At 38.3% G+C, this 16693-nt stretch overlaps 1 protein-coding gene across 20 annotated transcripts in view; it reads left to right on the top strand.

Moving 5' to 3' along the window:
• The window catches only part of LOC106874968 (lethal(3)malignant brain tumor-like protein 3), a 93244-nt gene extending 79469 nt beyond the window's left edge, over positions 1-13775 (top strand). For 17 of the 20 annotated variants that reach the window (XM_089362318.1, XM_089362307.1, XM_089362311.1 and 14 more), the window contains 4 exons: positions 7776-7952; positions 8966-9018; positions 10657-10925; positions 11549-12364. In XM_089362318.1, the coding sequence (XP_089218444.1) occupies positions 7776-7952; positions 8966-9018; positions 10657-10925; positions 11549-11680 (631 nt within the window). In that variant the 3' untranslated portion in view covers positions 11681-12364. Of the gene's footprint in view, positions 1-7775; positions 7953-8965; positions 9019-10656; positions 10926-11548 lie in introns of all 20 variants that reach the window. The other 3 variants (XM_089362312.1, XM_089362300.1, XM_089362314.1) reach the window with 1 other exon arrangement.
• The last annotated feature ends 2918 nt before the right edge of the window (positions 13776-16693 follow it).

Raw genomic sequence — 16693 nt, 5'->3', positions numbered from 1 at the left:
GTAAAACACTTTTTTAAAAAGTATTGTTAGTCTTGCGGGGTGGTCATATTTTGCCATTTAAACACATGCACCATATGCTTCTCTTCAACTTTATTATTATTATTATTTTAGTGTTTTTTGTCTTTCTTTCATCACGTCTCCTGTGACTTATCAACGAGTCCCTATCCCACGTGTCTCCTCTTGTTCTTAGGAGACACATGGGATGGAGAGTCACTGTTGAAGCCACAGGATGTGTGACAAAAGAGCTTAAGCAAAGGCACTAAAATAATAATAAAAATAATGATAAAGCTGAAGAGAATACCAAACATATAGTGCAGGTGTTTAATTGGCTAAATATAACCATCCCCAAGTGTAGCAATATCTGATTAAACACACGATTTCACATCTGGAATCTTGAACAACAAATACATAAGTGTTAATTTTTTAAAGCTTATTTTTTTAAACCTAGAAATACAAATTTAAATTAAAAATATATTTATAGAATTTTATTAATATCCTATTAGTTTTAGAATATGTGTGGATGGTGTTTCTGTCTGCATGCATGTTTGCATGTTTTGTTTGTTTGTTTGTTTGTTTGTTTGTTTGTTCACATGATAACCATAATTAGATAACTTTCTTAATCTTAGAGATATTTCATAATAGTTTTTGTAGCAGTAATGGAGAACTTCCATTATCCAATGATGTTAACAATGATGATGATGAAGTGGCTAAGCTGCAATCAGATTAACTCTTTAGAGTTTAAACCGGCGGCCGTATCCCGGCCCAAATATTCTGCCTGTTTTACATTCAAACTGGCCATATCTAGCCTCTCACACCTAACCTACATTGACATTCTAAAAATAAACAACCACATCATTGAAACCTCAAAGCTATAAGATAATGCATGATTAATTCAAAACAATTTGAGTGAAAAAGTATTACATTTAACAGAGTAATCTGAACACTAAAGGGTTAAACCAGAATTGCTAGTTGTTGCATTTGTGGTTGTTGCTCCAGGTCAATGAGAAATCTTTGCTCAAATGCATTCCAGCCATGTTCATCCGATAATGCAGTTTTAGGCACAGTCTATCTTGTAGTACATAATCCAAAGTGTCCTTTTAAAAAAATGGTAGGGTGTGATTTGACTGCTATTTCTAGCAGATTAACTGACCACATAGTGAGCTCCCTCACTGACTCCACAGAATAGTTAGTGGCTTGGTTGTGGTTGTTTTTCTGTTGTTGTTTGGTTCCAAGTCAACCTTGACTGAGCAGACCTATCATGAGAGACATTCCAACTCTGACCATCTAGCCTTTTTCATATATTGAGGGAACCCGAGGCAGGCAATATTATCCTTAGTTGTTTTTTTTTTTTAAGATGATAGGGTGTCATATGAGGGAGATTTGGTTCTATTTCTAGCAAGTCAGGTTACATAGCATGTAGATTACATTGTATAATGTGTCTTTCATGTTTTTAAGACAGTCGGATATAATTTTGAGGGATATTTGGCTGTTATTTCTAACAGATTAAGCAACCATGTAGAGCAGTGGTACTAGACCATTTTTTCCCTAAGGATTCTTTTGATTATTACTTTGCTCTGGTGGACACCCCCCCTATTGCCATTTGATATCTAAAAACTAGTTTTATAGACACTTCTTTCAAAGCTCCTGTTTTGTTTATCACACATTCACCTGTGTCGTTTGAACTACAGGGTGTCCACAAAGTCTGGGTACATGGGGATTAACACATGCTTTAAGAAATTATTATTTCTTACATTTAATTGTTTATGTTATGATTTTATTTACTCCATGTACCCACATGGGGATTAACACATACTTTAAGAAATTATTATTTCTTATATTTAATTGTTTATGTTATGATTTTATTTACTCCATGTACCCAGACTTTGTGGACACCCTGTATATAAAACATTAGAGAAAAAAAAAACTGACCTGTTTCTTGCAATACATACATCTAAAGCAAAAATTTCTTTTTGGATCCTTAAAATATTACCGTGGGCCCCTAGTTTACTATTTTGCTTGCTTGGACCCCTAAAAAATCTTATATGCACTCTCAGGGGTTGTATGGGCCCCAGTTGAGGATCATTGATGTAAAGTCTTTTACATTGGTCACTAGCTCTGGTATTTTCAGGAAAATCCTATTTTAGAAGTAAACCAAGACAAAAGATTAACTTGTAGTCGTCCTCTAGAAAACTTAGATTTTAAATCAAGATATAACTTCTTTCCCACTCTCACATTCTGTCCGTTATTGAGTTTGTGGCTGGCTGAGATACCATTGTTGTCATTGCTGGCACTGTTATTGTCACCACCACCACCATCATCATCATCATCGTCATCATGATCATGGCCACTAATTGTTATTTATCATTATTGCTCTTATTGTTTTTTGTTATGATTGCTGTAATCTACATTGTCATCATCAGTTACTGTCATTACCGTCATCATCATTATATTAAAGCCACTGACCATTTTACTTGTTCATCAAACAAACCACTGACTCTTTGACCTTATTTCATCCCCCCCCCCCCCTGCTCCTCTTCCTCTCTGGACTTCTGTTAATTGTATTCTTTGCTCCAGTGAACTTTGGAACTGGTTGGGTCGAGAGTATGGAGTCATGTAGTGACCCAGACTTAGAATTTCATTTCGACTATCAGAACCTGTGATGGATATTTACTTCCTGTGTTATGTAAGGGTTGGACGGGTTTGTAAATTTGTGCCATATCCCTCTACTTACTTGTACATGCGGTGGCATTCACCTGAGGTAGATTGAGCTGACTCTAGCCAATGAGTGTTCGGTGTTTCATGGGGAAACAAGCTCACATGTGGTCCCTGGCCACATGCATACACACTTTGGGATGGTGTGATCCATAGCAGCTCATCTTGCTGTCGGTTGCTGGAGAGGATTCACTGACCAAGTCACTGCTGATTATCAGAGCAGACATAACCTGGGTTTGAAGTTGGTTCTAGAGACATGCTTTAACAAAAGCTAAGGAGTGCCTCACTCCCTATGATCTTCCAGCATGTCAGACACCAATCTGGAATTTCTGAGAGCCCATGCATGCTATTGCTAAATAGTCATTGAACCTATACTACTAGCTTCATCCATCCTTTCGACAGGTCTTGTTTTTAGTCCTGCTGGGTTTCTAACAACCCTCTTCACCATGCTAGCTTGGGGGTGTGGGGGCAGTTTAGTTGCTGTCAACTTGACCGTGCAACATGTTTTGCTGGATTCCGTGTTACCAGTGGCACTCACGAGAGACACCACAACTCACCTGACACACGCTGTTGAGTCAGAAATGTTGATGGAGAACTTTTGTTGCTGGTTTTATTGTTTGCCATAAACAATATCCCTCTCCTTCTCATGTATTGTAGTCTTTTCATCAACTTACACCCTCTGACTGAATATACACTTAAAGGCATTGAAGATGATAACAATGATAATGATTGTGATATTGGAAATTCAAGCCTCAAAAAAAAAAAAATTCCTTTAGCATTTAAATCGCCCATATCTGGTCAAAATATTTTACAAGTTCAAATTGACCAGCTCTGGTCTCTCACACTAACCCTACAATATCATTCTAAAAATTAGCAGTTACCTCATCAAAATCTCAAAGCTACAAAATAATATATGCTTAATCCAAAACTATGTGAATAAACAGAGTGTGAATGCTAAAAGGTTAAACCAGCCATTTCTAGCCCAGATATTCTACTTCTTTGATGTTCAAACCGACCAGATCCAGCCTCTCACATCTACCCTACAATGTTGTTCTAAATAATAAGTGCATCATTGAAATCTTGAAGCTACAAGATAATGCAGTTCAAAAAAATGTGAACAAATAAATATTACATTCAACAGAATGATTTGAATGCTAAATGCTTAAATGTATTTTATGCATGTTTTTCTTTATTACTGAATCCTTTTGTTACCATATTTCTTTTGAAATAGACTGGCTTTTGTTTCAATTGATTTTTAAAATGAAGAAGTTAGTGAAATAGTTTTGTCATTATTAAACTGGTATTTGGGACATAAATTTACATGAAATTTTGAAGAAAGGTTTTAAGTTTAAATCGCTTTAAAATAGGAAGTTTCTATCATAACACCAGGGGCCGTCTGAAGCGAGTCAATATCAAACGGGTTAATTTCAACTTAAAACTTCTAATCGTGCCTGGTGGTATGAAGAAACGATTATCTCCCTTGTGTTAACTGCCTACTAGAGGACACCACGTGTTTGATGCACACACACACACACACACACACACACACACACACACACACACACACACACACGTATTGAGTTTAACTAAGAAGGTTTGGTATGTGTGGTGGTGGTGGTGGTGGTGATGGTGACGATGGGATCATAATGAATGAACTAAGATGTGCATGTGTATTTGTATTAAAACCGGTATATGTATGTAACAATATATGTATGCACTCACACAAATATATGTATATATATGCATACAGACATCCTGTTTACACAAATGAATACAACTATACACACATGGAGTATACACCAAATAAACATACAGACACAAAACTAGGTGAATTTGAAGATAATCTATCTGATGTATTATATCTACGTACCTGTCTGTCTGTCTCTCTGCATGCATGCCTGCATGGTTTTGTGGTGAAAACGCATGCTCCCCAGCCATGAGGTCTCCTTTGATTGAGTCCTGCTGCACAATTCTTTGAGAAGTGTCTCTGGTATTGTAGCTCTTGGCAGACCAAAGCCTTGCGATTGTATTTGGTTGACGGAAACTGAAAGAAGCCCTTCACATTTTTTTTTGTTCTTTTATTCTTTTACTTGTTTCAGTTATTAGACTACAGCCATGCTGGAGCACCGCCTTGTAGAATTCTACTTGACTGAATCAACCCCAGTATTATTTTTTTAAAGCTTGGTACTTATTCTATCGGTCTCTTTTGCCACACCGCTAAGTTACAGGGACGTAAACACACCAACACCAGTTGTCAAGTGGTGGCGGGGTGGGGGGACACAAACACACCCTCATGTACATACACACAAAAATACACATACATACATGTGTGTGTGTGTGTATATATATATATATATATACATACACAACGGGCTTCTTTCAGTTACCATCTACCAAATCCACTCACAAGGCTTTGGTTGGTCTAAAATTATAGTAAAAGACACTTTACCCACAGTGCCACACAGTGGGACTGAACTCAGAACCATGTGGTTGGGAAGCAAGCTTCTTACCACACAGTCACATCTGCACCTATAAAAGAACATTTGACATTTATGTATGTGTGTGTTTGTACCCTGCGCTTGATATCACATGATGGTTATAAATGACCAACTTTGTCACTGAAGTGATGTTGTTCATTTCCAGTCTTCCATGGGAAAACATGTCTAGCCATGAGGAAGTATTACCTTGCTTGGAAACAGGTGAGGGTTGGCAACAGGAAGGGCATCCAGCTGTAGAAAATCTGCCTTAATGAATTAAAACTTGCTCATGCAAGCATGAAAAAGTGGATGTTTGACGACGATGATGATGTATAGTGTATATGTGTGTGTGTGTGTGTGTGTGTGTGTGTGCTTGCACGCTGGTTTGTCTCTTTGCTTGGTTTTTGGAAAAACAAAAACAATTAAAAAATTTTAATTTTTCAGTTTCAAAATCTCATTGAGATTAAAAATAGTTTAATGCAGTGTTTCTCAGCACATTTTTGTTCTACATCTCTCTTTGAGCTTCCAAAGTGTGTGCCTCCACCATGTACAGTTGTCAAGCAATGTTGGGGGGGGGGGGGACAGACACACAAACACACACATACACGCATATACATATACATATGTATATACGACAGGCTTCTTTCAGTTTCCGTCTACCAAATCCACTCACAAGGCTTTGGTCAGCCTGAGGCTATAGTAGAAGACACTTGCCCAAGGTGCCATGCAGTGGGACTGAACCCAGAACCATGTGGTTGGTAAGCAAGCTACTTACCACACAGCCACTCCTGTTAGTGTGTGCTAGTGTGGTTTCTTTTTAGAAGGTAGAATGTAATAAATACTGATTTCCTGAATTAACCCTTTAGCATTTAAACTAGCCATATCTGTCCCAAATGTTCTACTTGTTTAATGCTCACATCAGCCAAATCCAGCCTCTCAAATCATAAGTGTGCTTTTTTTTTGAAGCTAGAATCTAATAAATACTGATTTCTTGTATCAACTTCTTAGCATCCAAACAGGCCATATTTGGCCAAAATATTCTACCTATCCTATGTTGAAACCAGCTGGATCTAGCTTCTCAAATCGACCTTACAATGTCATTCTGAAAAGTAAATAATCACACCATTGAAATTTTGAAGCTTCGAAATAATGCTTAATTAATTGCAAACAATATGAATATATAAGCATCACATTTAACAGAGTAATATGAATGTTAAAAGGTTAACACAGCTATTATTAGGACTGTGTGAGTGAGAGAAAGAGATGGTGGTGTGAATTCTAGTGATTTAATAGCAAGCAGTATTTACTCCTGTACTTCTTAAAATTGTTTCTTGACAGTTGATCTAACAGATAAATATGATATTCATGAGTTACATATAGAATTCTGGATCAAATGGTCGCATGTAGGTTGCCTCATTGGGTTTCTATGATATATGATTGGAATGGAGTAGAGATTGGATATCTAATCTGTTATTAAGTCGGTCAAATGTTAGATGTGTAGGTGGTGCGGGCATAGCTGTGCTGGGCGAAGAGGTTTGCTTTTGCAACTGCGCAGTTCTGGGTTCAATCCCACTGCAATGTCACACATACAAGCGGTGCCTTACTTAGAAACTGAGGGTTGGTGACAGGAAAAGCATCTGGTAGACATAGAAAGGTAGACATTGGAATGATGATGATGATGATGATGATATGTGCACATGTAAATGTTTCCTGCTGTAGCTTTTGCCTGGCCAATATTTTGTGAGTGGAATTTGATAGACAGAAGCTATTCACAAGTCTGTCGTGTGTGTGTGTGTGTGTGTTGTGTGTGTCTTAGTGAATATTAAACTTGTTTCTGTGTTAAATCGCAAAGAACCACATGTGCATATAGTTGCAGGTGTGGACAGGCATTGGTGTGCCTGTGTGGTTAAGAAGCTTGTTTACCAATGATTTGGTTCCAGGTTCAGTCCTACTGTGTAGCACCTTGGGCATGTGTCTTCTACTATAGCCCTGAGCTAACCAACACTTTGTGAGTTGTTTTGGTAGACTGAAACTGAAAGAAGCCTGTGTGTGTGTGTGTCTCCTTGTCTTGACATGTGATTATTGCAAAAAAGTGTCACCATCATACAAGTGGTGCCTTACTTTGAAACTGGTGAGGGTTGGTGACAGGAAAGGCATCTGGCTTGCAAACCTAGAAAGGTAGACATTAAAATGATGATATGTGCACATATATGCATATGTTTATAGATATGTATGAATATATGTAATGTGTGTGTGTGCGTGTGTCTACGTATACACACATATATATACATACATATATATATATATATATATATATATATATATATATATATATATATATATATATATATATATATATGTATATATATATATATATATATGTATATATGTATAAGTAAATATTCAAATGAATATTCATAAAGATCTTAGTCTTAGTGACAAATCTAAATAACTGATAATAGCAGTAAGCGACACACACACACACATGCTTTGTTTGAATTAGTAAGGGTCTTATTTTCTGTTAATATTTAAAAAAACATTTTATATTTACTTTCTTCCAATACTTTGTGGATTTTTCCAATTTAGGAAAAAATCTGAGAGAAATCAACGCGAAAAGAATTGTGTGTTAACGGATGAGAGTCATTCCCCTGAACCTACTGAATCACAAGAATTCCAACCAGCTAAGGACGGAAGTGCCAAAGCATCTGCTGGTACTACTCAGAGTACTGAACAGCAAGAATTCCAGTCTTCTGATGACAGGAGGTGAGGCTATATGTCAGCTTTTGTAATTAAGTCAATACCTAGAAACTTCCACATAGAGCTAGAATTGTTTCTTAGAATGGAGTGAGAAGGTGTATCACATTCAATGTTCTATATGTCAGCTTTTGTAATTAAGTCACTACCTAGAAACTTCCACATAGAGCTAGAATTGTTTCTTAGAAGGGAGTGAGAAGGTGTATCACATTCAATGTTCTATATGTCAGCTTTTGTAATTAAGTCACTACCTAGAAACTTCCACATAGAGCTAGAATTGTTTCTTAGAAGGGAGTGAGAAAGTGTATCACATTCAATGTTCTATATGTCAGCTTTTGTAATTAAGTCACTACCTAGAAACTTCCACATAGAGCTAGAATTGTTTCTTAGAAGGGAGTGAGAAAGTGTATCACATTCAATGTTCTATATGTCAGCTTTTGTAATTAAGTCACTACCTAGAAACTTCCACATAGAGCTAGAATTGTTTCTTAGAAGGGAGTGAGAAAGTGTATCACATTTAATGTTCTATATGTCTCTTTTTTAATGGTTACTTTCCCTTAGCCTTGTTATGTCTGTCTGCCACTCTCTGTATTTTTCTGATTCTGTCTCTGTCTGCTTGACTGTGTCTCTGTCTGCTTGACTGTGTCTCTGTCTGTCTGTATATATACCTCTGTAAAAATATGTGACACTTATTCGGTAGCCATGTAGCCATGATAAAACTCTGAGTTTCGGATGCCGTGGGTTCCCACCCCGGCATCTGAAACTCGGAGTTTTAACCCACGGCATCCGAAACTCAGAGTTTTATCATGGCTACATGGCTACCGAATAAGTGTCACATATTTTTACAGATAAATTCCTGTATTTACATAATATCGAGGTCTCTTTCTTTATTTTGTTGTCTAACCTATTCTATCAATATATATATATATATATATATATATATATATATATATATATAATATAATATAATGTGTGTGTACTTGGTAACTCCTTGTTTATTGAAGTCTGTTTTTCCTCTTCAGATTTAAATATCTTTTTCCGAATAAAGTGAAAGAGGAAAAAGAAGATAAAAGTTGTGAGTATTTACATCTTTTCTCATCTCCTTGTTAGTCACTATTGGTTCTGTTAGTCTTTTATTTTGGAATGTTTAACATCTCCATCTAGATCTTAGAGGTGTTCAGTGAAGCCCATTCTGTTGTAACTATTCAGACCATATCTGTGTCTGAGATTAAGATCTTCTTCTCCCTCTATCTTACTAATTATGAAAACTCTGTATCAAGGTAGGGGAAGAGTCTGATCTCCTTTGACTACACCAGGCTCCAATCTGATTTGGCAGAGTTTCTACAGCTGGATGCCCTTCCTAACGCCAACCACTCCAAGAGTGTAGTGGGTGCTTTTACGTGCCACCGGCACAGGAACCTGTCAGGCAGTACTGGCAATGGCCACACTCGAAATGGTGTATATATATGTTACATATATATGTTACATATATGTTACATATGTTACATATGTTACATATGTTACATATGTTACATATATGTTACATATATGTTACATATATATGTTACATACAAGTACCATGTAATAAAGCACTCAATACATTCTCTAAAGTGGTTGGCGTTAGGCTGTAGTATCTACAGCATCTAGCTGTAGAAACCAAGCTAAAACAGACAACTAGAGTTTGGTGCAGCTCTCCTGCTTACCATCTCTGGTCAAACCGTCCAACCCATGCCAGCATAGACAACAGACTTTAAATGATGATGATGATGATGTTTATTATTATTATTAGGGGGCTGGTAGAATCCTTAACATGCCAGGCAAAATGCTTAGCAGCATTTCATCTGTCTTTACATTCTGAGTTCAAATTCTGCCGAGGTCGACTTTGCCTTTTGTCCTTCCGGGGTCAATAAATTAAGTACCAGTCGAGTATTGGGGTCGATGTAATTGACTATCTCCCCACCCACCCCAAATTTCAGACCTTGTGCTTATAGTAGAAAGGATTATTATTTAAGGGGGCGAGCTGGCAAAATCGTTAGCATTCCAGGCAAAATGTTCAGCAGTATTTCATCCATCTTCACATTCTGAGTTCAAGCTCCGCTGAGGTCGGCTTTGCCTTTCATCCTTTTGGGGCTGATAAAATAAGTACTAGTTGAGTAATGGGGTCGATGCAATTGACTTACTCCCTCCCTGAAATTGCTGGCCTAGTGCCAAAATTTGAAATGATGATGATGATGATCATTATTATTATTATTATTGTTATTGTTATCATTATTATTGTTGTTGTTATTATTATTATTATTATTATTATTATTATTTTATGTTTGACTTTTGCTTTGCATTTGTACAAGTTGGATCCAAGTCTCACCCAGAGACCTCAAGAGACAACAAGCTAGAAGTTCATGTAGGTGTTATGCCTAGGGTACCATATATTTCGATTTGTACAGTTTTGTTCAAGTGAATGTTTAAGAAACCATAAGAAAATTATGTGTTTGCTTTAAAATTTGAGATCACATAGACAGTATTTTACGTAGGATATGGGCAGTTCCCATGAGCATTATCTTTTGAACTTCAGCCACTTTGGGGTTTCCTGGTATCTGAGCTAGGTAGTAATCAGCCCGTTTCGCTGTCATTCCCAGGGCACCTATGACAATAGGTATTGTTTTATTATTATTATTATTATTATTATTATTATTGTTATTATTTTATTTTTCAGTTGAAACCAATGTAGATGAGTGCCACAACAACAATGGCAGTATGAATAGTCAGCTTCACCACGGGGTGCACCGGTCGGTATTCATGTCTGCCCTTGCGCCAAACCCTTCCAAAGATCTTCCATTGTGTTGGGAGCAGCACTCCAAGCTGTTGCCTGGCGTCGACAAAATCCGAGGTGACCATGTAGCTGAGTGGAAGGTCGATGACGTTGCCAATTTTATCAAAACTCTTCCTGGCTGTATTGACCTGTCCAAAATCTTCAGGGAGGAAGTGAGTTCCTCATCTTGAATCCTGTTTTCTTTCTCTGGCAGCCTTTCTCTACTTTTCTCTCTCACCCCCCCCTCTCTCTGTTTCTTTTTCTTTCACTTTCAACTTAGACTTTATTCTTTCTACTTTTTCTCTCTTTCTGTTTCCATGACTTTAAAATGTTCTTTGTTTCTTTCTTTTTGTCTCTGTCTCTCTCTCTCTCTCTCTCTTCCTTTGTCTCTGTCTCTTTTTCTCTCTTTCTCTCTCTCCCATTTATGTGTTATGTGTCTCTCTCTCTCTCTCTCTCTCTCTCTCTCATTTCTGTATTATGTCTCTCTCTCTCTCTCTCTCTCTCCCACTTCTGTGTTGTCTCTCTCTCTCTCTCACTTCTGTGTTATGTCTCTCTCTTTCTCTCTCTCTCTCTCTCTCTCTCTCTCTCTTTCTCTCTCTCCCTCTTTGTTGCTTTCTTCATCTCTTTTTTAACCCTCCTTTTGCTTCTCTCTCTCTCCCACTCTCCCTCTTTGCTTATTCTGTCTATCTTTATTTCACTCCTTTTCTCATTTCCCCATCCCTCTATATCTCTTTCCATCTCATTTTCCTCACTGAACCTCTCATTCTTTTCTTTTTTCTTTTTCCTCTCCTTCCAGCACATTGATGGTGAAGCCTTTCTCATGCTTAACCAGACTGACATTGTGAAGATCTTAAACTGCAAACTGGGACCGGCACTGAAGATCTTCAACAGCATCCTGATGTTTAAAAGTACTGCTGATGTCGATTGAACTTTCACACCACACAACACCACACTACACCTTTCAGGCACCACCTGACTTCTTCATAAGCATTCCGTTACCTCATCCCACGCAATCGTTACCCTCTCTTGCCCATTACATACTCAGACACACTCATTACAACACACACACACACACACAGAAGCATACATGGTCATGCTTTCTCACCCACAGGCACACATGCACGCCCTTTCTCTCTCTCTCTCACATGTACACACTCTCCCTCTCTTGTTACTATCATACCTGTTGCCCTGCCCATGCTTACATAAGTCCTGTAAACTGCAATAATGATGTAATAATACCAATTGTAAGATCATCCACGATAATAATCCGATAGTGAAACCCTTACAGCAGCCACACTACCGCCAAAGCCACAACGGTAACATCGTTAATGCCCAATCTCTATAAAACATCCCAACCCCCCCCTGTCAGATTTCTCCACAACAGACCGCAAAGAATTGAAGACAAATCACTTCATAGCATATCATAGACGGTATGCAGACCGCACACTGTAATCCACTGAACCAAATGCTGAAAATGCAAAACTTACCTGGACATGTGAGGGACACAGCTTGTTTGTTTGTTTGTTTTTGTTACTGCAGTAAGCCCCAATCTTGCATCGATCATCACTGCCTCTACATGTTCAAAACATCAAGACAGTCATCATTTAATCTCTCTTTCTCTCTCTTTTTTTTTTTTTTCTCTTCCTCTGAATTCTGTTACGACAACCATCCTGAGAACATCATTCCCTCCTTAGCACTCAACCAAGACAAAGACCCAACATCTACAGAACAGACAAAACAGCAGCATGGCACTGATACCCTCATTAGCTACACCTGCTAAACACTAGGGTGGGATGCATACCGCATACCTCATACCACCTGTAATAAAGTGTAAAAGTAGCAGCCAGTCATTAAATTTTAAATGAGTTCAGTTGAATTTGCTTGCTTTTGCTGTGGCTAACCTCAAAGACATATGGGCATAGACTGGACAATGGAGAAGATGCAGAATGCACTTTGTTCTGCATACAATGGAGAAGATGCAGAATGCACTTTGTTCTGCATACAATGGAGAAGATGCAGAATGCACTTTGTTCTGCATACAATGGAACTTTTGTGTGTTAAAGTGTGCAGTGTGGGTCCTCAGGCAAGCATTATCTCACATGGTATATCGGCAGCACTGGAACAGTGAGTTGTACCTAGTCAGTTTATCTATTAATTACCCAGGTGTCAAGGTCAGTTTCGTCACAGCTACACACAACAACACCAGATCGACATCAACAGCAACAGAGCTAATTAAGGAGTCTGTATGTGGTTGTATGACCTGCTATAAACAGTAGCCGAATCCCCCCTCATTTCACAGCTTGTCATCTTTGGAAAAATGGCAGGATAGATTGGATAATGTTGTTTTGGATTACATTGTGTTTGAAGGTGGGGGACAAAAAAAAAAAAAAAAAAAGAACGTAAGGATCACAGCTGGATTACTTCTGATCTAAGGTCTGCTGGATTAAAAGGCTGACCTAGAATTAAACAACAATAATACAAGATCATCCCTAACAGCAATAACAAGATTATTAGCAACTGCAGCTTTGAGAAGACCATTGTTCATTGTTTTTGTTAACGTCTATTTTACCTTGCTGATATGGGTAGGATGGAATTTGCTTTGATGGGTTTTCTATGGCTGGGACACCCTTTCTCTCACCAGTCCTCCTGTGTTTCCAAATAAGGTAATATATCGCAATGACGAGATATCTCGGAAGATTGGAAACAAAGGACATGCTTGTGTGATGGTAACACATGCTAACAGTTATCACACATTGACAAGGCAAGGAAACAGTAATACACACAGAAAACTACACATGCACACACACACACATACACACACACACACACACACACACACACACACACACAACTAAACATGCACACACACACACACACAACTACACAAGTATACATACATATATTTATATGCATATATATATGACAGGTTTCTTTCAGCTTCTCTCTACCAAATCCATTCACAAGGCTTTGGTCAGCTTGGAGCTATAATAGAAGAAACTTGTCTGAGGTGCCGTGCAGTAGGACTGAACCCAAAACTATGTGGTTGGGGAGCAAACTTCCTACCACATGGCCACACAATGTTATATCACAGTATTACAATAATTTAATATAATAAAAGCAATCCAAGACAGTATTGCATCATGAGGAGTGCAGCAATGCAACGTCAGGAGTACTGAAATGCAACACTAGGAGCACTGCATTGTAGCACCAGGAGTGCAGCAATGCAGTAATGATAGTGCATAGTTGTAATATCAGTAACACTGCAATGCTGGGAGTGCAACCCATAGCGGTGTACGGTACTACAAGCGCAATGTCTGTAATAATACTGCACCACCACAACCATAGCCACAACAGTAGCTGCAACACTATGCCATTGCTACAACAACCACTACCCCAGTAACAATGTAACAATGCTTTACTGCTACCATAGCAACAATACTCCGCTGCTGCCATAGCAACAGTGCTCTGATGCTGCCATAGCAACAAAGCTCTGCAGCTGCCATAGCGACAGTGCTCTGCTGCTGCTGCCATAGCAACAATGCTCTGCAGCTGCCATAGCAATAATGCTCTGCAGCTGCCATAGCAACAAAGCTCTGCAGCTACCATAGCAACAGTGCTCTGCTGCTGCTGCCATAGCAACAATGCTCTGCAGCTGCCATAGCAACAATGCTCTGCAGCTGCCATAGCAACAAAGCTCTGCAGCTACCATAGCAACAGTGCTCTGCTGCTGCTGCCATAGCAACAATGCTCTACTGCTGCCATAGCAACAATGCTCTGCAGCTGCCATAGCAACAATGCTCTACTGCTGCCATAGCAACAATGCTCTGCAGCTGCCATAGCAACAATGCTCTGCAGCTGCCATAGCAACAATGCTCTACTGCTGCCATAGCAACAATGCTCTGCAGCTGCCATAGCAACAATGCTCTGCAGCTGCCATAGCAACAATGCTCTGCAGCTGCCATAGCAACAATGCTCTGCAGCTGCCATAGCAACAATGCTCTGCAGCTGCCATAGCAACAATGCTCTGCAGCTGCCATAGCAACAATGCTCTGCAGCTGCCATAGCAACAATGCTCTGCAGCTGCCATAGCAACAATGCTCTGCAGCTGCCATAGCAACAATGCTCTGCAGCTGCCATAGCAACAATGCTCTGCAGCTGCCATAGCAACAATGCTCTACTGCTGCCATAGCAACAATGCTCTGCAGCTGCCATAGCAACAATGCTCTGCAGCTGCCATAGCAACAATGCTCTGCAGCTGCCATAGCAACAATGCTCTACTGCTGCCATAGCAACAATGCTCTGCAGCTGCCATAGCAACAATGCTCTGCAGCTGCCATAGCAACAATGCTCTACTGCTGCCATAGCAACAATGCTCTGCAGCTGCCATAGCAACAATGCTCTGCAGCTGCCATAGCAACAATGCTCTACTGCTGCCATAGCAACAATGCTACATTACAACAAAGATGTGAAGCAAACAAAACAGTGATCAGATTTTGGAATTTTGTCATTCCAGTTATTACAATCAAAAATGATTTTAATTATTAAAAAAAAACAAACATCATCTTCATCATCACCATCATTGTCATCATCATTATCATCATCATCACCACCACCATCATCGTCGTCATCATCATCATCGTCATCACAGTGCTTCATTTAACAATAGCAAAAACAACACCAGCATAATTTTTGACTGTCTGAAAGGAAACAAAATTAGAGTTAAAAGCATTTGGTGTTTTTTTTTTTTTGTGTGTGTGAAAATATTGAATTTTGCATGTTTGCGTATAGTGTGTGTGTGTGTGTGTGTGTGTTAATGTGTATGTATGTTTTAGTAAATCTGTATAAATAATCTATATTTGAAAGTTTTGTATGTATTGTCTACACATAATTTGCATATAAGTGTTAAAAGCAGGAAAAAAAAAAAAGAAAAAAATTCTAAACTAAAATCTATGTAAGTGTTTTATATGTAGCAACAGTATTTTATGTGTGTGTATGTGTGTTACAAAATTCCATCAGTGAGTAGTTTGTATTAATGAAGTTTCAATTTCATTTTAAATACATATATATACACACATACTTATATGTGTGAGTATGTATCTGGTTGTGTGCAGGCCATAATTAATTTAGAAGCTGGAGATGATAAAGAAGATGGCTTAGTAGTCTTAGTTGGAGGGAGGTAAAATGTGTGTGTGTTAGGCAAACTCATAATTGCTCTTTCTTTCTGTTACAAAATACAGACTGTCCTCATTTAACGACCGAGTTACGTTCCAACAGCCCCGTCGTTAAGCAAATTCGTCGTTAGACGAATATTCATAGGCTACGTATTTTTTCTTTTCATAGGTATAGTGTACTGTACGTACATATAAAAACAGAATACCGTACTGTATAAAGTATATGCAGTACAGGGCCAAGAATCACTAACATAAGTCGTTGAAAAATGAATAAGTAACAGTAAGATTATCACAAGGAAAACCTTAAAAGTTAGGATATGGATACTGTATTATTGTAGCTCAGACATCGTAAGTATGTTTGTGATTCCAGGCCCAGTACATAAGATGCCTAATAAACTTTTCTCAGGATTATATAGAAAAGGTGAAAAGGTTTAAAGGAAACTCAAACATAATAACTTTGTTTTACTTTGGATAAAGATTACAAAAGCAACTCATTCTTGACATCAAAATGCATGAAAAATCCCGTCAGTGTTGTTTGCTTTGTTATCTTCTTTTTTTTTTCCTCATAAATTTCTCGATAACATCGGAAAAGTTCAGTTGTCTGCCTTTCCACCTTGGAAAATCGCTCAAAATTTGGATCCATCGCCTCAAATTCTATTTTGTAAAATATGTAATGACGGCTCATAAAGTTCGTCGTAACTCTGAGTGGTCGTTAAATGAGGACAGTCTGTAACAGCAAAACAAGAAAGAGAAGCAATTCTTTTTGTTTT

This window comes from Octopus bimaculoides, chromosome 14, assembly GCF_046866305.1.
Source record: "Octopus bimaculoides isolate indiv1 chromosome 14, ASM4686630v1, whole genome shotgun sequence".
In the NCBI taxonomy this organism is placed as follows: domain Eukaryota; kingdom Metazoa; phylum Mollusca; class Cephalopoda; order Octopoda; family Octopodidae; genus Octopus; species Octopus bimaculoides.
This window is presented reverse-complemented; position numbering and strand designations above follow the sequence as displayed.